Raw genomic sequence first — 23,520 nt, forward strand, 5'->3', positions numbered from 1 at the left:
CCGCACCCCACTCGCCCCACTGCCCAACTGAACCTCAGAGGCGCCCCCCTCCCTGGCCCCCCCAGACCATTCCCTCCTCCGCTTCCCCCAACCAAACCAGGTCACCTGCCATGAGCGCTGGCGGCTGGCCCTGCCCCCACCATCCTGTCCTCACTCCAGCCCCACCTTGGCAGCAGCCCTGACTCCCGTCTCCAGGCCTTTGCACACACCCTTCCCTCTCTCTCAAGATTCCGCTCCAGGGCCACTCCTCCACGAAGCCTTCCCTGGTTGAGCCGCCTCATCCCCACAGCACTTTGTACCTTCCGGTTACAGTCCTTCCCTCTAGGGCCCGGCAACCGTCTCCCCTCCTTGAGGGCAGGGACCAGAGCTGGGTCACCCCCATCCCAGACGCCCCGCACAGCGTGGGCCAGGGTGGAGAGGAGAGCTGCGCTTGGTAAATACTTGTGGCACCAAACCGGGCCACGCATCTCCTCGCGGCCGAGGCTGCAGCCCTGTGGCCTGGCTCCTTCCTTTCTCCGAGGCTGGAAGGGAAGATTCTAAAAGAGAGGCTCACACTGAGGCCCAGCTCCTCCCTACCAGCCTTAGCCGCACCTGGCACCACCCACCCCGATGGCTCCTGGGACCTGGGGGGCCTCCTGGGACCGGCTGTGTGTGTGTGGGGGGAGGTGAGACAGCAGGCCAGCAGGGAGGGGAGCTGGCCCCTCCGTCCTCAGGCACCCATGGGGTTGTGGTCAAGAAGAAAGTGGACTCAGGTTGGGGTCTGGGAGGCAAACTAAGGTTGGGGCACAGGAACTAGAGCTCGAGGCTAAGCCCTGCCCTCCTCTCAACCCTTCCCGCCTGCAACACTGGCACTTTCCCCCTGTTTATCTCCTGCCTGTCCTTCTGCCATGTCACCTCTTCCAGGAAGGTCTCCCTGATTTCCAGGGATATCTGGTTGTCCTTCTTCTCCAACTAAAAATGATAAAAGCTAACCTTCAATGAGCTCCTACTGCATGCCAGACTTCAGGGCTAACATCCATAATCACACCATTTTATTTAATCCCTAGAAGGACGTATGAAGTGGTAATACTGTCATCCCATTGCACAGATGAGGTAACTGTGGCACAGAGAAGTTGAGATGCAGAACCAAAGTCTGAACCTTAACTATTCCGCTTCTTGCTGAGCACAGCGATCCTGTTGGAGGAGTGTCTTTCTCACTGCTGTGTCCCCACCACCAGGTGTGGAGCCTGTCACAGAGAAGCAGGTAGAAGAAACCGGAGGCCCAAGAGGCTGGGCAGGGGCAGGCCAGCAGACACAGTCCCCTCTGGCTTGGCTCTCCCACATCCTGACCCCTTAGGCCCCCACCTGGGACCTGTAGGTGGGATCCGGATCCCCATCCATCACTGTTCCCCAGAGCAGCCCAGAGCCCGGCCCCTCGGGGAAAGAGCACCAGAACAGGCCTCACTGGGAGTACCGTTTACTAGGCCATCTGCAGTCAACTGTATAGTCCAGGGTGCACCAGGCTGAGCTGGGCTCCTCCCCAGGCGGTTGGGTGGGGGAAGCAGGCAGAATGAGGTAGGTGAGCCGAGGGGCGGCCGCACTGTCTTCTGAGCTGCAGCTCAGAAGGTCCCCAGACCTCTTCTGAGGTCTTGGCTGCAGCTCCTCCCTTCAGTCTCCAGGGACAGTTGCCTCAGACCCTGGGGGTGAATCCCAAGGCGGCATGGGCTGGCCCTGGGGGCTGACCTGCTCCTGGAAGAGTCCGTCAGTCAGGGCTTCCGGAAGGGTCAGCTCACGAGGTTTCGGAGGTGTTGGGGGTAGGCGGTCGGGCCAGGAGTTCTAGGCACTCCCAGCTTCCTCCACGGCCCAGCCCAGGGTCAGCAGCACCGTCCCTGCCCATACTTCTCCCTTCCTGAGTGCGGCATCTGCAGGTCCCTGTCATCCTGGGCTTGGCCTGGGCCCTGCTCAGCTGGGGAGGAGTGGCTGGCGCTCTGATGAGGTGGCGGCATCCCTATATATCAGGAACTGTATGGAGATCCGAAGGAGTCAACGTCAAGGCCAAACGGAGCAGAGCCTGGGCTGGACCTGCCGCAGGGTGGCCTGTGGCCCCATCCAGAACTGCTGCCCTCTCCCCTCCCTGCAACTCGGCCAGGTGGGCAGGGTCAGCCATGGCCTCCTGGCCTCTGCTCTTGCTGCCTTCCCACCCCTCAACCAGCCAAACCCCATTTATCTGCCAAGTCCAGAGCTTGGGTCTTCCTCTCCAGGCAGCCTCCCCTGACCCCAGCCCCAGGATCTTGCCCTCCTCTCACCCTACAGCATCCTGGGGGTTTCAGCAAGTGGCAGGGGCCATTTTGGGGCACTAGAGCTTAACTTTCTTCATCTCTCATTGCACCCACCAGGAATTCTGCAAACGTCAAAACAAGGGCCCCGTTTACCTCCTCCCAAAGGAGATGGAAATAATGCCCTGCTCAACCATCCAGCAAACATTTACTGAGCACTCACTGTGTGCTGGATCCGGTGCTGGGTGTTTCCAGAGACCTTAGCTTATGTAATTGCCCCGTGACCTTGGTGAGACAGCAAGATGAAGACATGGAAGCACGGAGAGGCTAACGGTTTGCTCTGTGTCACACAGGACACCAGGAGCCAGGATTTGAACTCAAGTTTTTCCATCTCTAATTCACATGTGTGTGTCTCCACATTGCAGCTTTCCTTCCTCCTGCCTGGATGGGCTGATTTATGCCCTGTTCCCCAGACCCTTTGCAAAAGCTGTGCCAGGAACACCCCTCCCTTGCCTGTGCCTAACTTCTCCTTCAGGGCACAGTTACAATGGCACTAGTGGAGGCCTCTGCTGAGCCTCTAAACCAGGACAGACAGCCCCGTGGTCACACACTCTTGCAGTTTTTCTCTGTGCTACTCGGTGGCACCACAATGAAGTAATTATTTATGATTATGTGTATCTTGTCTGCCTCTCCACTGAACTGTGAGCTTCTTGAAGGAAGGACCATTCTGTTCTTGCTCACAAATAGATCTGGTACCTAGAGGGGTGCCCAGCACATGGGAGGTTTGACTCTTGGACGGATGGATGGATGGATGGATGGATGGATGGACAGACGGATGGATGGATGGATGGACTGGAGGGAAGGATGGATAGAAGGATGGATGGAAGGATGGATGGATGGGTGGAAGGATGGATGGATGGATGGAAGGATGGATAGAAGGACGGATGGATGGATGGATAGAAGAATGGATGGATGGATAGATGGATGGAAGGATGGATGAAGGATGGATGGATAGAAGGATGGACGGATGGATGGATGGATGGATGATGGATGGATGGAAGGAAGGATGGAAGGATGGATGGATGGATGGATGGATAGAAGAATGGATGGATGGATAGATGGATGGAAGGATGAAGGATGGATGGATAGAAGGATGGACGGATGGATGGATGGATGGATGGAAGGATGGATGAAGGATGGACGGATGGATGGATAATGGATGGATGGATGGAAGGATGGATGAAGGATGGACGGATGGATGGATGGATGGATGGATGGATGGATGGATGATGGATGGAAGGAAGGATGGAAGGATGGATGGATGGATGGATGCTGAAGCCACGTGCAGGTGGAGGCTGCTGTGGCCCCCCCCACCCCCACCCCCTGAAGGATACGATGGTGTCGAGCAGCAGGACGCCCAGGCTGCCCACGAGCCAGGGCAGGTGGTGCAGCACATAGCTGCCCTCGCTCTGGCCTACCTCGGGGTTCTTGAGCAGCACGCTCAGCCCATACAGCGTGTTCCCCAGCATCACCAAGGCGAACAGCGAGTAGGAGATCCCCTGGGTCGACTTCCGCAGGAACTGGAGGCGAGGGGTGTAGGGTCAGAGACCTCAAACGGGCCTCTTGTCTCTCTGGGCTGTAACTGTCCATGTGTCCGTCTGCCCTGTCACGCTGCGCATGCTCCGAGCAGACTGCACACGGTGTGACCAGTGTCCGACGTGGGCCTGGTGCCCAGACCAGCCCCTTCCAGGGCCTGACTCCTCATCCCCGTCCCAACATCATCTCCCGGGCCCCCCTGCCCAGGTCGCAGGAGACTAGGGCTGCACCACCCTGCTCGCCCCAAGGTGCCTGCTCCCCAGCCCTACGCTGACTCACTGCCCAGCAAGGCTCCCCCATCTCTGGCTCCCCACCTTCTCCTCTGCTCTCAGCCCCTCGCTCTCACCTGACCTCCTACCTCCCTGGGACACATGCAGGTCACATGTACCCCTGGATGGCAGGCATCTCATGCCCATTTCCAGAGGCAGAAACTGAGGCTTGAAGAAGTGGATTAAGTCACCCAAGCCAACAGTGAGTGTGGACCAGACCTGCTGCTACTCCTTAACCCAGGGGCCCGAGCTGCCAGCCGGCTCCTCTTCCCTTGGCCCCAGTGCCCCTGCCCACGGCTCACATTGGTGCGGATCTGAGGCAGCCGGGAGAGCAGGTACAGCATGCTGGACACGGAGCCGATTATGAAGCCAATGATTTCCTGCTGCGTGAAGGGCTGAGAGGGCAGAGTAGGGTGCTCAGTGCTCAGTAGGGGCCGGGGTGCAGCTTGAGAGCCCCAGCTCCCTCCTGGAGGGCAACTCCCCTGACCTCGTGGTCATGCAGGGGCGGGCCCTCAGGGTGAGCCAGACCCCCACCCCCGCTCTACCCTCACGTGCCCACACCTCACCTTATTGCCCGGCTCCACAGACAAGAGTGTCCGCCCCCGGAAGACCTCCCTGGGGGCAGCCACCGAGCCAGCGCTGCTCAGCAGTGGGGCGGTACACGCCACCCCCAAGATGAACAACAGCACAGAATTGATGGGGGCAGACCCTGGACATGAGGCAGGAGGGAAGCTGAGATTAGGGATCTGAGTGGCGGCAGAGAGACTGGGCTTTGAGTCCTGGCCTTGTCCCTCAGTGGCTGTGTGACCTTAGGCAAGTGACCTAACCTCTCTGAGCTTTCACTCCTCATCTGTAGAATGGGTATAATGAGAGTACCCTTCTCCTAAGGTTGTAAAGGTAAACCGATGAGGGCAGTGGGGGCAGGAAGAGGATTATGGAGTGTGGAAATGCTGAGACAGCCCCACCCCCAGGTGCCTGGGTCATTTCTTGTACAGCCCTGGATCTGCCCCTTCTGAATCCTGTGTGCCGTGTCCTTGTTTCCTCAGCTCCAAGCCCAGGGCCCGGCACCGAGGAGCAGCTGAAGCCATGTTTGCTGAATGAGAGAACTTAAGTGAAGGGGACTCCCTGTGGTCCTGCCCGGATGTGCTCACTGCCCTCTATCTCGGCTCATCAGGGGATCAGGGCCCCAGCTTTCAGATAAGGCCAGAGGAAGCCTTTTTGAGGTTTGGTTTATCACCAGCAATGGGAAACCTTCCTCCTCCCAAGCTTCCAGGCCTCCTAGCTGCCCTCAGGCACCTGACACAGAGGGATCCCCGTACTCACACAGAGAGGGACGTTTCTTAAACTTGTAATGAAAGTACAGTGACAGCATCAGCACGTCGGCTAAGACGTAATACACGGCTGTGTAAGTCTGCAAGAGAAGAGGGGGCCCAGGGCGCTGGCTGCAGTCCCCGGCTCGGGGACCACACCCCAGCACCCGGACAGCTCAGCCCCATCCCAGCTGGGTGACCCTGAGCAAGTTGCTTCACCTCCTGGAGCTTCTGTTTGCTCATCTGGAAAGGAGGGGATCACAGTTCCTACCTGGCAGAGCTAGACAGCAGGTAGGCAAGGGCCTGGCAGGTGCCCGCCTGGGCAGAGGGAGGAAACGGTGGCTAGCATGACCAGGCAGGACAAAATGGGACTCAGAGGTTAAGTGGAGACTACCATTTGGCCTGATACAGGGGCAATTTACAGCCCCCCTTGGGAAGACAATAGATTCCTGATTTTGAGTCCCAGCTCCACCCAGCCACAGAAGAATGATGGCACCTGGGCCTCCCAAGGGAAAACCTTCCTCCTCCAGGGTCCCATGCCCTGAAAGCTCAGTCAGGATCTTGGCACCTCAGAGGTCAAAGACCCCAGCCATCCTGTGGTTCGATGTGCTCATTTTGTAGATGGGGGAACTGAGGCCCACAGCCCATTGTCACCCTGTGCGGCAGGCAGAGGGCTCTCTCTATAGCATGGGGCCCTCACAAGATGGAAGCCTCTGCAGACTGTCCCTGGCAGCCCACCCAGCCCGGGGACTGGCCTACCTGCAGGGGCAGCTGGTCAGCAAGGAAGGAGCCAATGAGATTGCAGGAGTCTCCGCCGATCCAGCCCAGGAGGAACCACAGGGACAGGGCCTGGTCCATGTTGCCCGTCTTGCAGGCCTTGATGTACTGGCTGTGGCGGAGGAGGGAGACGTGTGCTCAGGGGCCGACAGCTGTGATACTGCATGGAGGGTAAACATGGGAACAGCCAACGCGTAATAGGGGGGCCGGGGCAGCGTCTGCACAGGGGGTCGCCTGGGAGCTGATCCTTCCCGCCGGTGGGATCCTCATGGGCCTTTCTTTGCCCTTTGGGGATTCTTACCAGGGGATCCCTTCCAAGCCAGGAGCTCTATGGGACATGCATCTTTCCAGAGAGAGCCACTGCATGATAGATTCTCCTCCACAGCGGTCTCTTGGTGGGGACCTGGGGACTTTACAGGGTCCTGATGTTTTGTGTCAGACCCTGAGAACCACTTCATAGGGACCCTGGGTTCTCTCTTCTATGGAGGAGCGGGGGTGGGGGGTGGGGGCGGTGGCAGGGGTGTTTGGAAGGAAGGATGGTGGTTGCCCTGTGGCCCGAGGCCTGGGCGCTGCCCTATCTCCAGGGGAGATGGATGATAATATGGGCCTGTTATCTTCAAAGGGCAACAGAGAAGCCTGGGGCTGTGGCTCCCCGAGCTCTGATTACAAAGCCATGGGGTCAAGTCTTGATGGGCCTCTTTGGGGATGGAAAAGTCAGGGAACCAGGATTCACACCCAGACCCTGAGGCTCCAGTCCTGCTCTGAGTCATTCCACAATGGCCATCTGCTGCTTACATTTCGCTTTAATCATTTGCATGTATTTAAATTAGTAAAAGGTAACTAAATAGCACCTCACCCCACCTACCACCCAAGACAGAAGCTAGGAAAGCTAGGCCTGGCCCTGGTTCTTCACGGTCGTCCTTCCACCTCCATCTCCTGCTGAGCCCCGCCCCCAGCTCTTTAGGTCTCCCACCCAAGCCTGTGTTCCTTGTTTCCATCCTCCCGCTCAAGGATCTCTCTAAAACCCCTATCTTGCCAAAATCCTTCAAAGCCTCCCACTGCTGTTCAGTAAGGACCCCCACCCTCCTGAGCACATCCTGACAAGGCCCCCAGGTCCCCTGTCCCTCTGACCCCCACCACCTCTTCACCAGGACTGCCTCCTCTTCCTTCAAACTCTGCATCATAAGACGGCTCACCCAGTCCCTCCTCTGTATCTTTCAGGAAATATCAGTTCCTCCTCAGGGCCTTCCTAGAAGGGAGCTCTGCCAGCATCGGTCAGTTCCTCCTGGACTCAAGCTTCCTGAGGGAAGCGACAGTGCCCAGCATGGGCCTGGCCCGGAGAAGGCCCTTAAGGTTTACCCCGTGGCTCTGTGTAAACCCCCTTCTAGGATACTGTGACTTGAAGAGCCTCCATAAATTTCAGGGGAAGTGATTTTGTCACACTCAGGAAAGGCCGAGTCCTAAGGAGAAGCAGGAAGGGGGCTGCCCTCGCTGCCATCACCTGGGGCTTCTCCCAGACCTCTGACACCCCCTCCCTGGTTAATCAGCCAGGCCCAGGCAGGGCTGGCATTATGCCCTGCTGGAAAGGGGAAGCCTCAGCCAGCTCCACCAGCTCCTCATGCTTCTGGGGAAGCTCTCACCCCAAGATAGGGAGTTTCTCTCCCTTGGCCTCCACCCATCACCCAGACCTGTCTGCTTTGCCTACTAAGGGCCACCTATCCAATCCCCCAGACATCATTGCTGGCTGGATGCCTTACACAGCCTCGCTGCCTCCAGTCTCTCCCCCGTCCCTCCAGTTCTCCTTCCCTAATAGAAGGTCTACAAAGGCAAGGATGGGGTCAGTGTTTCTTACTTCTGCCACATCTAGTATGGCAGCTGGGACAAGGTGAGTCAGTAAAAATGTCAAGCCCTAGACAGCATGTTGGGACAACTTGATGAGGTAAGGGTAGTCTTTTTTTTTTTTTTGGCCGCTGCACGGCTTGTGGGATCTTAGTTCCCCGACCAGGGATTGAACCTGGGCCCTCAGCAGTGACAGCACAGAGTCCTAACCATAGGACTGCCAGGGAATTCCCAATGGTAGTCTTTTTAACACATGGTACTGGGACAACCGGGTACCGCATGCAAAAGAACGAGGTTGGATCCCTACCTCACACCCTATACAAAATACAACTCAAGCTGAATCAAAGCTCTATATGTAAGAGCTAATTTGTGATACTGTGATTTACAATAAGGAAATATATATATTTGGTCTTCTTCCCTGTTCCCTGCACAGAGCTCTCCTAAGAATGTCCTAAGGGGTAAGAGAGAGAAAGAGAGAAAAAAAGGTGTCTTTTGTAACATTAATGAGGTGACTTTTGGAAAGCCCTTAGGTCACCTGAGGATAAAGACTCATTGCCAGGGGAACCAACAGTAAGATTAGAAGGTTGGGACATTCGGTCTCATGGGCCCCTATCCCGCCCCCCTCACCCACCTCAGGGGAGGCTCGAGATTGAGCCCAATTGCTAATGGCCAATGACTGTGTAATAAAGCCTCCATAAAAATCATTTCTCTGAGTTCTGTGAGCTGCTCTAGCAAACTAATCAAACCTGAGGAGGGGTGGGGGGAATCTCCGATCTACAGCTGGAGGTCAGAAGCACAAGTGACAACCTGGACTTGTGATTGGTCTCAGAAGTGGGGAGGAGGGAGCACTCTTGTGGGACTTGTAGGACTGGGCCCCTAACGTGTGGGATCTGAGGCTGTCTCAGGTGTAGATAGTGTAAGAATTGAGTTGATTACTTGATGGTGTGGCAAAAAAACACATCAGAATTGGTGTCAGACTTGGATAAATCTATATAAAACTCTTAGAAGATAAGGGTGAATCTTTGTTACCTGGATTAAGCTATCGTTTCTAGACAAGATATCAAAAGCACAAGTAACAAAAGAAAAAAACACATAAATTGGACATCATCAAGGGACTTCCCTGGCGGTCCAGTGGTTAAGACTCCGAGCTCCCATGCAGGGGGCTCGGGTTCGATCCCTGCTCGGGGAACTAAGATCCCACATGCTGCACAGAGCGGCCAAAAAAAAAAATTGGACATCAACAAATTTTTGAATTTTTGTGCTTCAAGCGACACCACTGAGAAAGTGAAAAGACAACCCACTGAATGGGAGAAAATATTTGCAAAATATATCTAGAATATATAAAGAACTCTTATAATGCAACAACAAAAAGACAAATAATCCAACTGAAAAATGGGCAAAGAACCTAAATAGACCTTTTTCCAAAGAGAATATAATTTGGCCAAGAAGCACGTGGAAAGCTACTTAATATCACCAGCCAACAAGGAAATACAAATCAGAACTATGAGATACCACTTTACACCCACCAGGATGGTATAATAAAAAAGACAGAAAATAACAAGTGTTGATGGGGATTTAGAGAAATTGGAACCTTCATATGCTGCTGGTGGGAATATAAAATGGTGCAACTGCTTTGGAAAACAGTCTGGCAGTTCCTCAAAAGATTAAACACAGAGTTACCATGTGACCCGGCAATTCCACCCCTTAGGTATATACCCAGGAGAAGTAAACACACGTCCCCACTAAAACTTGTACATGAACATACATAGCAGCCTTAATCACACTGGCCAAAAGGTAGAAACCACCCAAATGTCCATCAATGAACGACTGAATAAACAAAATGTATACACATACAACAAACTACTATTAGGACGTAAAAAAGAATGAAGTATTGACACTAGCTACATATGACGTGGATGAACCTTGAAGATGTTATGCTAAGTGAAAGAAGCCAGTCACAGAAGGCCACATACTGTATGATCCATTGATATGAAATGTCCAAAATAGGCAAATCTACAGACAGAAAGTAGATTGGTGGTTGGGGCCGGGAGATTTAGAGGGAAATGAGGAATGACTCATTTCTTTCTGGGTCTCTTTTTATGGTGACAAAAATGTTCTAAAACTGATTGCGGCAATGCTTACACAACTCTGTGCATATACTAAAACCTTGGACTTGTACATTTAAATGGGCTAACTCAACGGTATATGAATTATCTCTCAATTAAACTGTTATCTTTCTCCCTCAGGAGAAACAGCATAAGATTTCCTAACAGTGGAGAATGCCCTTACATTACATGGCCCTGGATGACCTCTTTGACCTCATCTCTCCTCTTTGGCCCCTCCTCTGCCCAGCCATGGGACTGAGCATATGGTGTGTAAAGGCCATCCTCATAGCAACCCTGTGAGGTAGGGAAAACATTCCCATTTTACAGATGAGAAAACTGAGGCACAGAGCAGTGAAGGGACTTGCCCAGGTCACAGTGTGTCCGCGTTCCCTAATCACAGCAGTGGCCATGCTGTTTTGTAATCACTGCTTGTCCTCTACCAGACTGTCACAGAACAAAGGCCAAGTTCGATGCACCCCAGCCCTCCCACTCCTCCGCCTCCTCTCTGGCTAGCTGTGCAATTCACAGCAAGTTAGTTAACCTCTCTGGGTTTCTATTTCCTCGTAAAGTAGGGATACAGATTGTATCTATTTCACAGAGTGGTTATGAGGATTAAATAGGGTAAAGACATGTCAAGTGCTTACAAATGAGCTAGGTACACAGTGGGCACTCACTGAACAGGTGTTATTATTATTACCTGTGTGTCAGCATGGTCCAGCATAAGGCGGGGCCTAGAGTGAGGTTCGCTGTAGGGCCCTCCAGGGTGGGCTGGAAGTCAGTGAGTGGGGGTGGGAGAGGGAGCACACTTGGCCTTGAGTCTGGAGAGGCCCAAGGCCAGCCAGGGAGCCCCTCTTCGGTGCAGCCCCAGGAGCACTTGCCCCACCCGTGCAACGCAGCCCTGGTCCCACCACCCTGATGCTACTCACGGGAGGGTGGATGCAGCAAAGCAGAAAATGGAGATCAAGCCCAGGCCCACGCTGGCCTTGTCCCAGCCATCCTGGACACACTCGCCAAACACATCCCATATCCACTGGCTGGAGCCATTGGGGCAGCTGGAGAAGTTGCTGGAGCCCAGCTTCCTCCAGACCATGGCTTCGGAGGGAGGGAGGGAGCCGGTGTGCTGAGGCAGGCGACGGCTCTACAGGGAACAAGAGAGGGGCCTTCAGCCTTGGGAGGTCCGGGTCCTAGTCATGGTCCCGCCACTCTAAGCCCATTCCAGCCTTATCACCCAGCATGGACTGAGCCCCTGAACCAGAGAACACGATGAGTACAGAGATCAAAGTAACCACATATGCAGGGAGGGCACTGGATGTGTGGTCAGAGACAGGTGCATTTGAATCCCCACTCTGCCTGTTAACGCCTCGACTTTGGGCAAGTGACTCAGCCTTGCTGTGCCTCAGTCTCCTCATCTGCAAGATGGGGCGATAACAGTGCCTCCCCCATACAGCTGTGAGGGTTCAATGAGTTCATAAATCTAGTGTAGAGAACTGAGCCCTCAAACAATGCCACCTTTGTCCTAACTCTTGAACATTTCGATTGTTTCCAATCTTTTCTTCTTGCAAATCACGCTGCGAGGGTCTGCTGAGACCAGGCCCACTAAGTACATCCTCTCATTTAAAGTACGGCTATCCTGGGAATCCCCTGGTGGTCCAGTGGTTAGGACTCAGCACTTTCACTGCCGGGGACTGGGTTCAATCCCTGGTCAGGGAACTAAGATCTCACAAGCCACCCAACTCGGCCAAAAAAAAAAAAAAAAAAGTATGGCTGTCCCCCAGTACATTGGTCAGATGAGGCAAGTGGCGAAGAAGGAGCAGGTGAGTTGCACACGTGGCTGGGATTCAAGCTTGGCGTGCTCAAGCCGCATTCTCCCAGCAGCTCGCGTGTGTAGGACGCCCGCTGGCAGAGTCCGGAGCCACCTCCCCATTCTCACTGCCGACAAAGTCAGGAGCTGGCTGGTTGCAGGGGCAGGCAGGGAAGTCCCCACCTGGTGTCCTAGAGCAGTCACTGCCTGTGTGACAGTCTCAGAGGAGGGAGAGGAAGTGGGGCTGCTGGAGCATCTCTGCTGGGCAGAATCATCACAGTCCCTGATCGCTGAGCACTTTACCAGCCCTGTGCAAAGCACCTTACATAGGCCTTTCTGCATTTTGCTGCACATCAACTCTATGAAGTGGGGGCTACTGACATGTCCGCGTGGACCCGGGGAGGTGACTTGCCAGGGCCACCCAAGCAGGAAGTGCTCATAGCCACCATGCTTCTGTCCCTGGGAACGGCGGCACCTTCCTGTGGTCTGGCAGGGCTGCCCAGGGTCTCACGCAGCCAGAAGGCAGGCTTCCCCTTTTCTCACTGCACTCAGAGGGGCTTTCCTCACCTGGGATGAGGCTCTCTCCAGCCACCTTCAGTTTCTGCTTGTGTCAAAAGACCCAGGATCCTCATAAAGCAATGCCCCACGGACAATGCCATAGAACAAATGTTTATGTCCCTTCTGTCCTGTTGAAATCTAACCCCCAATGTGATGGTATTTTTGAGGTGGGGCCTTTGGGGAGTATTTAGGTCATGAAGGCAGAGCCCTCATGAATGGGATTAGTGCCCTTATAAAAAAGACCCCAGAGAGCTCCCTCGCCCCTTTTGCCAGGTGAGGAAATATCGAGAAGACAGCCATCTATGAACTAGGAAGTGGACCCTCACTAGACATTGAATCTGCTAGCACCCTGATCTTGGACTTCCCAGCCTCCAGAACTGTGAGAAATCAATGTTTGTTTCTAAGCCACCCAGACAAATGGTATTTTGTTACATTGGCCCGAATGGGCTGAGACACCCTGGCTGGACCCTTGGAACTGCTGAGGCCACAGCGATCTGGGAGCGTCAGGCAGGGAAAGGAAGCGAGTCAGCTGCTTTTCTTAGGAAGCTCTAGCTCTCAGCTCTAACGTGACTCAACAGCGAGCCCCAGAGCTGGGGGCAAGGGCACCCCAGGTCACTGCCTGCCTGGTTCACTGCAGTCCCTCTGGGGCCCTGCAAAGGGGGGCTGAAGGTCTCTTCCTGTACCTTGGTGACCCCCCCCCCCTTGACCTTCAGCACAGATGACGTTGGAGCCATTTATCTGCTGTCCTGCCACCAGCAGCTGCAAGGCCACCCCAGGTTAACACACAGTCCAGGTAGGAGCTGGGTTTTTGCGGTGCCTCAGGCATTTCAAATCAAGTCTTTTTGTTCCCCAGCCACCCTTCTGCTGGACCACTTCCCCAAGCCTCCTCTGGTAGAGCCTCAACACACCACGGCAGGTCAGCACGGTAGGGTACCGCCATCCGCATTAACTTCTCTGTGAGGGGAACTGTCCTCATTCTACAGATAAGGTTGAGTGGCCTTGTGCAAGTAACAGTCTGAGCCTGTGTACAAAACGAGGAGAATGACGCTCACTCCTCCGCTCACTCCTCAGGATTGTTGTATAGATAAAATGCACATAAAGCTCTTAGCCCAGGGCCTGACACAATGGTAGTGACTGAGAATGAGAGACCAGTATCTCAAGCATCCTGAGATCACTCTCACTCCCTCTTTTCACCAGGTTAGGGAAGAAAGAAAGTGGACACATGCCCAGTGAAGGAGGGCGGGGTGTCTTGGGGGATGTACCTTGGCTCATAGGGCCCAGGGCCCGGGGTGGGTGGTCCCCTGTCCATGTGCAGCTCGGAGCTCAGGATACTTTGAGACACACCTGAGCCCTGAACAGAAGACACTTTCCTCTGAGGGCCACTGTGCACAGAGCCTGTCACCCATGGGTTCTGACCCAAGTAGGAAGCCAGCCTGGGCCCAGGCCTGGCTTCTGAGACCGGGCCCACCTCCTAGTCCAACAGCACTGAGCAAATGGATGGCCAGGGTTGCAACAAAGGTTGACCAGGTCTGTAGGTGTGACAAAGACCACACAGGGGTGCCTTATTGTTTTTGTTTTTTTAAATTGAAGTATATAGTTGATTCAGGGGTGCCTTGTTATCATGGAGGGCACATGTTTGAAATTCAGGATCAGTGTGTCAGAGCAGGGGATCAGGGACCTTGGGTTTAAGAAGCTCCCCCAGTAGATTCTGACCACATGTATTCTGTGCACGTGACCACACTTTAAGAAAGGCGGAGGGACTTCCCTGGTGGTCCAGTGGCTAAGACTCTGCACTCCCAATGCAGGGGGCCCGGGTTCAATCCCTGGTCAGGGAACTAGATCCTGCATACCGCAACTTAGAGCCCACATGCCGCAAGTAAAGATCCCGCATGCCGCAACGAAGACCTGGTGCAGCCAAATACATAACATAAATAAATAAATATTAAAAAAAAAAAAAAGAAAAGAAAGGCAGCCCTGGAAATGGCGTCCACTGCCACAGCCATGTAACTCTTCCAGATCCCAAGCTGAGTCACAGAGATGCTCCCCACTGAAGCTGCTCAAGTGGCCACCTTTATCTACCAGATAAGTCCAAATGCCTTGAGACTGAGCCCCAGGGTACTCCAAGAACTGCCCTCCCCCCCCCATCTCCTGTCCCTCCCTCTAGGCCTTCAGACGGTCAGACGGTCATTCTCAGGTCTCCTGACTTCTGTCCATGCCGTATCTTCCCCTAGGCTTGGCCTTTTCATCCTGGAGGGCATAGTAAAGAGAAACTAAGACCCAGTTCTAAATTGCCATCTCAATTTAGAGGGGCCTCACAGGAGCTGGCGGGAAAACACCTGTCACCTCTTCCCTTACCCTCCTCCACAAACCCGAAGAATGCCCATCGCACTCCTCAGCCACTACTGCCCTTTAAGCCCACTCTTCTCCCTTCACCCTAGTTGGAAACTTATTCTTAGGCTCCAGACACACCAGCTGCACAGTAAGGGTTCAAAAAACAGCAAGAGACAGACAGACAGGGAGGGAGGGGAGAGGGAGAGAGAAAGGAAAGAAAAGAAGGAAGAAAGGGAGAGAGAGAGAGAGAAAGAGAGAGAAACAAAGAAAGGAAGGGAGAATGGGAGACCTAATTGTGAGCTTGGATGGCCTAGGGTTGAGGAGAAAGCACTCTGGAACTGACCTGCCTGATGCCTACTAGTAATGAATTCTTGGTCAAGTGACTGAGTCTCAGAGTTCCAACCTGTACAACGGGGGAATAATGCAAGTATCCACCTGCTAGGCTAATTGCAGAGTTAAATGAGATAACCCAGGCTGAGGGATTAGAATGGCGCCTGGCACAGGTTAAACCCTCAGTAGAATAACCGGGGATGGCTATTATTCTGTTCTGGCTACAGCTCTCTCCCCTCCCCCCACAGGGCTCCTGGCAAACAGCAAGCTTCAGAAAGCCTTGAAAAGACAAGACTGCGTTAGTCCTCATACTTCCAAACACAGACTCCCCGTGTACACACTTGGAAACCTGTCCTAGGCATGGAGTGGGAGGGGACAATCTGGGCTCCCTGCAGAATTGGGGAGCACCTGAGGGGAGGAGCATCCCGCCTTAGGGCTACCACCCACTCCAGCCCTCCAGGTCCTCGGTCACAACTCCCTCCTAGTGACTCAGCCGAGCACGGGCCGCCTGTTTGGCGGGGATAATAACAGGGCAGCCGCTGGGGTCAGCGCTCATTCGCCGCGAAGCCCCCTCCCCCGGCCCGCCCTGGGGAAAACAAAGTCGTCAGAAACGCAGAGGCCCGTCGGCCGAGAACAAGAGGTGAAAAAGGAACCCAGACCCCAGGTCCTAGGTCAGAGCGGCCCGAGGGGTCATGCTGGTCGCCCTTGAGGAGGGGGACCTGGGCCCCCGCCGAGGGCCTCCCAATCCCAGCCCAGAGCCTCGCTCCAGGATCTCGCGCCCCGAGGTGGGGGCAGTAGCCCCAGGACCATCCAGGGGCTGGAGGAGGGTGTTGGAAAGATGTAGCAGGGAAGGCCCAGAGTCCCGAACAGCAGCCCCAGCCTCAAATCCGGCTTACCAAGTCTAGAGCCTCCCCACCGCCCGGCTCCTGGGTTCTCCAACTCCTGCCTTCTCCAGCTCCTGCCTTCATCAGCTGACCAGAAACCCCGCCCCGCCCCGCCCCGCCCCGCCCCGCCCCGCCCCGGAGCTGCGCGGCTCCGCCTCTTGCGCCGCGCACTTGGCGGAAGGTTCCGGGAGTCGTGGCTGGCGAGCGAGCGTATCTTGCGTGAGGGGGCGCAGCGCTTCTCCCCCTCGGCAGGGAGGCGGGGCCCGAGGCGATCCAGCGCGCAGGCGCCGACCTCATGCTGAGCACCTTGTCTCGCGCCGTGGCCCGCGCCGCCGTCCGCTGCGCTCGTACCCCCAGGCCGCCCGAGGCTCGCACCGCCGCCACCGCAGCCGCCATGTCCCGGGGCCCGCGTGCCACCTCAGGCTCCCCGATCCGGCCCGCCACCGTGCTGGGCACCATGGAGATGGGGCGCCGCATGGACGCGCCCGCCAGCGCTGCGGCAGTGCGCGCCTTCCTGGAGCGCGGCCACACTGAGCTGGACACAGCCTTCATGTACAGCGACGGCCAGTCCGAGAGCATCCTGGGCGGCCTGGGGCTCGGGCTGGGCGGCGGCGACTGCAAAGGTAACTTCTGGCGCCCGCGCACCGACCGCCTGTCCTCTCCCTGCACCGTGCAGTGCAGACCCGTCCCGCAGGACGCTGACCCGACCCCAGCCACGCGCACGCTGCGGTCAGGGCCGACAGCTTCGTCCCGCCCCCGGGGCGCCCACCTCCCCTGGCCATCCCGCAGCTCTGTGAACCCCCCGCTCCTCAACTCCCTTGCACATCCAGCCCCGACAGCTGAACAGCGCTTTATCCTGACCACCTTTCCCTCCGCTTCTTCGTCTGGGGATTGCAACTCGGTAACCCCCGAGCCTGATCTAGTTCTTGGCTTCCTACCCCAGTTGCTTTCTTAGTGCACCTCTCTGCGGCACTGGTCTCCAGAGCTATGCCGTACCCGCCTCCAACCCTGCCAGGTGCCCATAACCGGTCCCCAGGCGCTCTGCCTATGCCCCTCTCCCCATTGTCCTCAATGCCCATGCGCTCCTCGAGAGCCCTTTTCTCATCCAGGTCTTTCATCAGTCCCTAGACTTTGCTCTATTCAGTTGGCAGTACCCCTGGCTCTCTCACGGAGAGCTGTAGCATTGCCATAGACCGGGCTGGGGGAGCAGAGGTGGTGGGGTAAAGAGTGGAGAGGCGTGAGAGAGAGGGTAAGGCATTTCTGTCCACTCCTGTAGCCCTATGCCAGCTTCTTATGGAGCTATAGGGGGAAAGTGTCTCTAACCCACCCGCAGGGAGCTCAGAGTCTAGTGGGGAAGATTGAAGCAAATGATTGCAGAGGAGCCTAGAAGAGGAAGCACTTTTACAGAAGGCATGATGGGGCCAGGCAGAGGCCCTAGGGAAGGCTCAGAGTACACTGAGGCTGGGCCTTCAAGGAACAATAGTAGTTTGCTGGGCAGAGCATGAGGCAAAATGTTATGAGAGGCTGGGGGCATAGCTGTGCCAAGACTGCTGTGTGGATGGCCAGGAGGCAGGTGTGCTTGAGTGGAGGATGTGTGTGTGGAGGGACGGTCCCTCATCAGCCTGATGCCATTGGAAGTGCCTAGGAGGGTGCCTGGCACATGGTGGGACCCAGTGAAGTCAGCTGATACTATTACTACTGCACTCTGCCTCCTCTTTTCCATCCTGAGGCTCTTTCTTCCCAGCCCTTGTGTTGGGGGCATCCCCCTCTGGGTCCTCCTTAGATTCATAGCTTGGTGAATCTGGAGGAACAGACTTGGGGATGTACATCTCAGACCCACACTCTCTAGTTCACCTGGGTGCCTCTCGTGACTAATGAAGATTTTATTTCTGAATTGGTTTCTCCCCCTCCAGTCCTTCCCTGCTTCCTTCTTTGAGGCCAGGCACTCACAGAGTCAAAGTCCTCAGGTCAGACCTGAGGCAAAGTTCACACCAAGAATGCAGGGGGTTTGAGAAAATGTGGGGAATGGAAAAAATCTGGACGAGAAGCTGAGGGACTTGGTCTCTCCAACATCCAAGTGGTCTGATGACTCCCTCCCCTCTGGATTACTGAGTTGCGTTTGCCAAGTATGGAAAGTGCAGAATCCAGAGAGCCAGCGTTCTTTTTTTTTAATATTTATATACATTTATTTATTTATTTATTTTTGGCTGTGTTGTGTCGTCATTGCTGTGCGCGGGCTTTCTCTATTTGCAGCGAGTGGGGGCTACTCTTCATTGCAGTACGCGGGCTTCTCATTGTGGTGGCTTCTCTTGTTGCGGAGCGCAGGCTCTAGGCGCGCAGGCTTCAGTAGTTGTGGCACGTGGGCTCAGTAGTTGTGGCTCGCGGGCTCTAGAGCTCAGGCTCAGTAGTTGTGGCGCACGGGCTTAGTTACTCTGCGGCATGTGGGATCTTCCCCGGCCAGGGCTCGAACCTGTGTCCCTTTGATTGGCAGGCAGATTCTTAACCACTGCGCCACCAGGGAATCCCCCAGAGAGCCAGCATTCTTTATAGCACTTCCAAGCTGCTTGCAGGGCAGAACACTCTCTTGTTCTCAGGCAGAGTGTGTCTCTACGGTGGATATGCGGATGTGCACGCTTCCAGGAGTCTGGAAGGAGAGGGGGGAAACTGTCACTGCCTTCTGCCCATTTTGCCTTCTACCTCTCTCTCAAATGGATCTGCCAGCGGTTATGTTCAGCAGCTGCATCTCTTTCCTGAATTCCTGCAGCAGCCTCTTTACTTGTCCCCCTGTCTTCAGGCCTGCCCCCTCGACTTCTCTCTCTATACGGCAGCCAGAGTGAACACAGCTGACCAGTTCACTCATAAAACCTTTGAATGATGGTATTTGAGACAACCCTTTGGGATTAGGTCTGGACCCCCTTCTCTTGTCTCGTGTACCACTGCTCCCTGCCTGGAGTTTATAACTCAGAGTTGCACGTATGGCCTTCACGTACTGTGCTTTATTGCCTTTGTGACTTTGTCCAAGTTCCCACCCTTCGGAATGTGCTTCCCACCCTTCCTTGTTGGCTGGGACTCTTCTTTTTTTTTTTTTTTTTGGCCGCACCGCGCAGCATGCGGGATCTTAGTTCCCCGAACAGGGATTGAACCCATGCCCCCTGCAGTGGAAGTGCAGAGTCTTAACCACTGGACCACCAGGGAAGTCCCAGGATGCTTTTTTGGAGACTCAACTTGCGCGGTCAGGAAGCCCTCCCTGGAATTCCCAGGTTGGCCACATACCTCTCCTCTGGGCTCTACTGCACTTACATATTGTAACATCACCTTCTAGCTTGTGACCTCCTTGAGGGCAGAAATTGAGTGTGTTTAGTTCATCTCTGTGCACTTGGCCTCTACTACAGGGCTTGGAACAGCTAGCAGTTTGGTGACTAATAATATAGCAGCAGTGAGCATTGGGAGCTCGCACATGAGACATTATTCAATCCTCATGCTCTCCCTCTGAAGACAGTTCCATTGTTACCATCCCTACTTTATAGATTAGAGAACTGAAACTCAGAGAACTTAAGTAATTTAGTCAGGGTCACATGGCTAGTAAGTGGTTACAATAAGTTTCTTAACCATTACATTCTTCCCACAAAGTGAAAATCGCTACCAAGGCCAATCCCTGGGAAGGGAAGTCTCTGAAGCCTGACAGCCTCCGGTCCCAGCTGGAGACGTCACTGAAGCGGCTGCAGTGTCCCCAGGTTGACCTCTTCTATCTACACGCACCGGACCACGGCACCCCTGTGGAAGAGACGCTGCGTGCCTGCCACCAGCTGCACCAGGAGGTGAGGGCGGCCCCCCAGCTCCTCTCCTTGGCCTGTCGTTGCCCAGGAGAGTGGAGGCTCCAGGGCTGTCCCAGAGCAGAGCTGGGGACAGACCCCACTCCCAGGGTCCCCAGCCAGTCTCTCCTTCCTGGTGTTCTGGGCTGCAGTGGGTTCTGATCTTGGCCTCTCCCCCGCAGGGCAAGTTTGTGGAGCTTGGCCTCTCCAACTATGCCGCCTGGGAAGTGGCCGAGATCTGTACCCTGTGCAAGAGCAACAGCTGGATCCTGCCCACCGTGTACCAGGTGAGGCCAGGGCTGCAGAGGCCTCTGTCTCCTGGGTGCCTGCTGGTCCCGGGTCCTCTTGGCCCCTCCCACTCCCCCCTCCCCAATCTCCCCTCCAACCCCGTGCCCTCTCCACAGCAGCCACTCCCCTGCCTCCCCTGCTCACAGCCTGTAGATGGCTCCCGGGTACCCTCAGCCCAGCCAATAGGCACCTGCTCTCTCCGGCCCAGGCTCCCCTTCCTGCCTGCTTCTCCCTCTGCAGTCAGCCTGGAACACTCCTCCCCGCTTCTCGTGGGAACGAGTGCCCAGGTCTCACTTAGATGCCTCTTCCTCTGGAAGCCTTTCCCAACAGCCCAGCGGGGCCTCCCATCTCCAAACCCCATCTTCATACATTGAGCAAGTATTTGGGAGAATCTGCTATGATCACCGAACCCACCTTTATGTGATCACCTGACCTCTGTCTTTGTTTTTAATTCGACTCTAACATCTCTTGGAAGCAGAGACCTTACTAGATCCGCTGGTGTTTGGGAACTCAGTGTCCAGCCCACAGTTGGTGCCTACAGATATGTGTGGAATGACATATCCCGTCCACTGTCTTTTCCTGGGGCCCAGCACCATCTCCCCATCGCCCAGCCACCACTAGGGATGTTGGAAATCATTGCTGAAGTCCTGGGCAGGTTTTGACTGAAGGTTTTTAAAGAAGACTGGGGTCCCCTGACCCATGCACCCTCTCCAGCTGGCCCTTCTGCCCACAGGGCATGTACAACGCCACCACCCGGCAGGTGGAGACAGAGCTCTTCCCCTGCATCAGGCACTTTGGACTGAGGTTCTACGCCTACAACCCTTTGGCTGGTATGGGATATGGGCTGCTGTGGGGACGGGCTCCCCTCCCAGATCCGGGGGGGGCATTTCTGGTCCTGTTTCTCCCTATTCCTGACCTGGGGGATGCCCGGCCCCGAACCTGGGAAGCAGGGAAGGGTTTGACAAGAGGCTGGGCTGGGTTCTCCATCCCTCCTGGGTCCCCCACCATCACCCTCACTTCCGGTCCAGAGCAGCCTCTGGGAGCAGTGCCAGGGGATCTGATTACAGCCTTCCCGCAGGGGGCCTGCTGACCGGCAAGTACAAGTATGAGGACAAGGACAGGAAACAACCTGTGGGCCGTTTCTTTGGGACCAATTGGGCAGAGATCTACAGGAATCGGTGAGCTGGAGATGGGTTGCATCAGGATGAGTGGAGTGGGAGAGGGTTCCCTTTATCTGAAATGGAGGAGTTCTAGGCTGTTTTCCTGGGTCTCCAGGCCATCCCTTGCTGCCTGGACCTGCCTCTTTTGATTCCTGGAGGAATTCTGAAGCCCTCTATAGGGTTTCTTCTTGTTTTCTTGGGACCTCCGTGAGGAATGAGGATCCCTGGACCGTATGCCAGGTCTTCCAAGTCATAGCTCCTCCCTGAGAAGTGCTCATCCCCTGCAAATAGGGAAGGAGAGGGCCCTGGATGGAGGCTCAGCAGTCCTGGGGCCGAGTCATGCCCCTGTACTTGCTGCCTATTTCCCTAGGTAAAGTAAGGGCAGGCTTTGCGTTCTTAGGGGTAAAGATGTCATTGAGGACTCTGGTGAGGGAGCCAGCATCCTGGGTGGTTCAATAAAGCAGGAGACCCATTGCTAGAGGGGATACCAGCCCCTCCATGCTACAGGGTTGGGGTGAGAGCAGCTGTCCTGTTTGACTCTTTGGTGGTGGCCCCCAGTGTGACCCCATGGTCCTGACCCCTGTGCTACCCTCCCCACCTGCTCAGCTTCTGGAAGGAACACCACTTCAAGGCCATTGCCCTGGTGGAGAAGGCCCTGCAGGCTGCGTATGGCCCCAGCGCCCCCAGCATGACCTCGGCCGCCCTCCGGTGGATGTACCACCACTCCCAGCTCCAGGTAACCCATCGTCCCTGGAAGCCCCACTTCTGCTCTCTTCGGGAAGCCAGCGTTACCTTCAGGTGATTCCTAAGTAGTTTTTCCCTCTGAAATTTCTCTTTGTTCCAGTTTTCACGGCAGCCTTTCTGTTGTTCTGAGTAGCTGTCCAAGTGCCAGGCCCTATAATGAGGGCTTTACTAACATGGATTGAATTATTACCTAGGCCTGATGAAGTGTGATTATTCCAGTTTTACTGATAAGCAAACTGGGGTTCATACAGCTGTGAAAGGGATAGAAAATTATCACAGATTTGACTGTAAAACCCACTGGTCTGGCTCCTCTGGGGGGAGGTGAGGTTTCCCTCTCTCTTTGGTGTCCCCTGTCTTCCTGGCTAAAACTTTTCTCCAGCTTCAGCCTTACATAGTTGCATAGTCTCTGACATGTATATAGTAGGTTTTCAATAAGTGGGAGCTAAATGCTTTGCATAATTTCTCATTCCCATAACCACGCTGAAAATTGAGAAGATTTGAGTCTCAGGGGGGTTAAATAGCTAAACCTAGTTTACACAGCTGCTCAGTGGCAGAACTGGGCTCTGAACTTAGGTCTGAATGAGGATGAGCAGTGTGGCAGCAGGAGGAAAGAAGACAGGGTTTGGGGTCACATAGTTACAGTTGTTGAAGGTACCTTAAGTGCTCTCTAGAACTATGTAGAGTATAAATTTTAAAAATCAGGTCCCAAGTTTTGGCAGGGGCAAGGCTGTGGGGGGAGCGTGTGTGACTGGGGTCACTGTGGTGCACTAGTGTGTTGACGTCTGGCCATCTCCCCTTGCAGGGTGCCCACGGGGACGCGGTCATCCTGGGCATGTCCAGCCTGGAGCAGCTGGAACAGAACTTGGTGGCCACTGAAGAAGGGCCCCTAGAGCCAGCCATCGTGCAGGCCTTTGATCAGGCCTGGCACCTGGTTGCCCATGAATGTCCCAGCTACTTCCGCTAGGCCCCAGCACAGCTCAAGCTGCCCAAGGTTTCTTCCTTTTCTGTCACCTCTTCTACTCTCTCACCCTGGCCGGTCTTTGCCTTAAGCTGATTTAGCATGGTCTTTCTCCATTGTCTGGATCCATGCATTATTTTTCTAGATCCCTGCCTCACTCCCAGTTGCCTTCACAATGTGTAAAGGCTGGGGCTGAGCCCCATTCATGCATTTCCTGTCTGAATAAAGCAGGCACTTGACCTGGCTGTAGCCCAGGCCCGGAGTGAAGCCCACAAATTTGTCTCCTCAACTGCTTACGACTTGTTTCCACCCTGCCTGGGGGCTTCCTGCCAAAGGGGTAGAACCATGAGCTGGAGTCATCTAAAGGCAGAGGCGGTGGGAGGGTCTCCCAGCCTCCTGCCCTGAACCCAGCCTAACCTCTCAACATCGGGGCTGCAGGTGGCCCTCACGCTTCTACACGCGACAGAAGAAAAGAGGGTCATATACCCTGAGGTAGATTTTCT

The 23,520-nt window shown here is 55.1% G+C and overlaps 2 protein-coding genes across 3 annotated transcripts; one reads left to right on the forward strand and one right to left on the reverse strand.

Moving 5' to 3' along the window:
• Nucleotides 1-1,009: 1,009 nt before the first annotated feature.
• Nucleotides 1,010-16,197, reverse strand: SLC66A1 (solute carrier family 66 member 1). 2 transcript variants are annotated; one of them, XM_082402996.1, is made up of 8 exons: nucleotides 16,068-16,197; nucleotides 11,078-11,289; nucleotides 6,190-6,319; nucleotides 5,444-5,531; nucleotides 4,687-4,829; nucleotides 4,423-4,515; nucleotides 3,734-3,835; nucleotides 1,010-2,001 (listed from the first exon to the last, which is right to left on the reverse strand). In XM_082402996.1, the coding sequence occupies exons 1-8, from the start codon at nucleotides 16,137-16,139 to the stop codon at nucleotides 1,942-1,944; spliced, it is 900 nt and encodes a 299-aa protein (XP_082259122.1). In that variant the 5' UTR covers nucleotides 16,140-16,197; the 3' UTR covers nucleotides 1,010-1,941. The 2 variants fall into 2 exon arrangements, with proteins under 2 accessions (XP_082259122.1, XP_082259121.1); XM_082402995.1 differs by having other exon boundaries at nucleotides 3,650-3,835.
• A 30-nt stretch (nucleotides 16,198-16,227) lies between these two features.
• AKR7A2 (aldo-keto reductase family 7 member A2) lies at nucleotides 16,228-23,293 on the forward strand. The gene is made up of 7 exons (XM_082403035.1): nucleotides 16,228-16,678; nucleotides 19,686-19,873; nucleotides 20,050-20,154; nucleotides 20,889-20,985; nucleotides 21,234-21,333; nucleotides 21,922-22,051; nucleotides 22,862-23,293. The coding sequence occupies exons 1-7, from the start codon at nucleotides 16,351-16,353 to the stop codon at nucleotides 23,021-23,023; spliced, it is 1,110 nt and encodes a 369-aa protein (XP_082259161.1). The 5' UTR covers nucleotides 16,228-16,350; the 3' UTR covers nucleotides 23,024-23,293.
• The last annotated feature ends 227 nt before the right edge of the window (nucleotides 23,294-23,520 follow it).

The sequence above is a fragment of the Balaenoptera borealis genome (assembly GCF_965194805.1).
Source record: "Balaenoptera borealis genome assembly, chromosome: 1".
Lineage (NCBI taxonomy): Eukaryota > Metazoa > Chordata > Mammalia > Artiodactyla > Balaenopteridae > Balaenoptera > Balaenoptera borealis.

Coding starts and splice junctions, on each gene's coding strand:
- SLC66A1 (XM_082402995.1), bottom strand. CDS start 16,139: ATGAAGGCAGGAGCTGGAGAAGGCAGGAGTTGGAGAACCCAGGAGCCG. Junction 6,320..11,077: donor TTTGCTGCATCCACCCTCCC/GTGAGTAGCATC, acceptor CCTCCGCCACAG/CCAGTACATCAAGGCCTGCA. Junction 3,836..4,422: donor TGCCTCAGATCCGCACCAAT/GTGAGCCGTGGG, acceptor CCTCGCCTCCAG/TTCCTGCGGAAGTCGACCCA.
- AKR7A2 (XM_082403035.1), top strand. CDS start 16,351: ATGCTGAGCACCTTGTCTCGCGCCGTGGCCCGCGCCGCCGTCCGCTGC. Junction 16,679..19,685: donor GGGCGGCGGCGACTGCAAAG/GTAACTTCTGGC, acceptor CTTCCCACAAAG/TGAAAATCGCTACCAAGGCC. Junction 21,334..21,921: donor GCAGAGATCTACAGGAATCG/GTGAGCTGGAGA, acceptor CCACCTGCTCAG/CTTCTGGAAGGAACACCACT.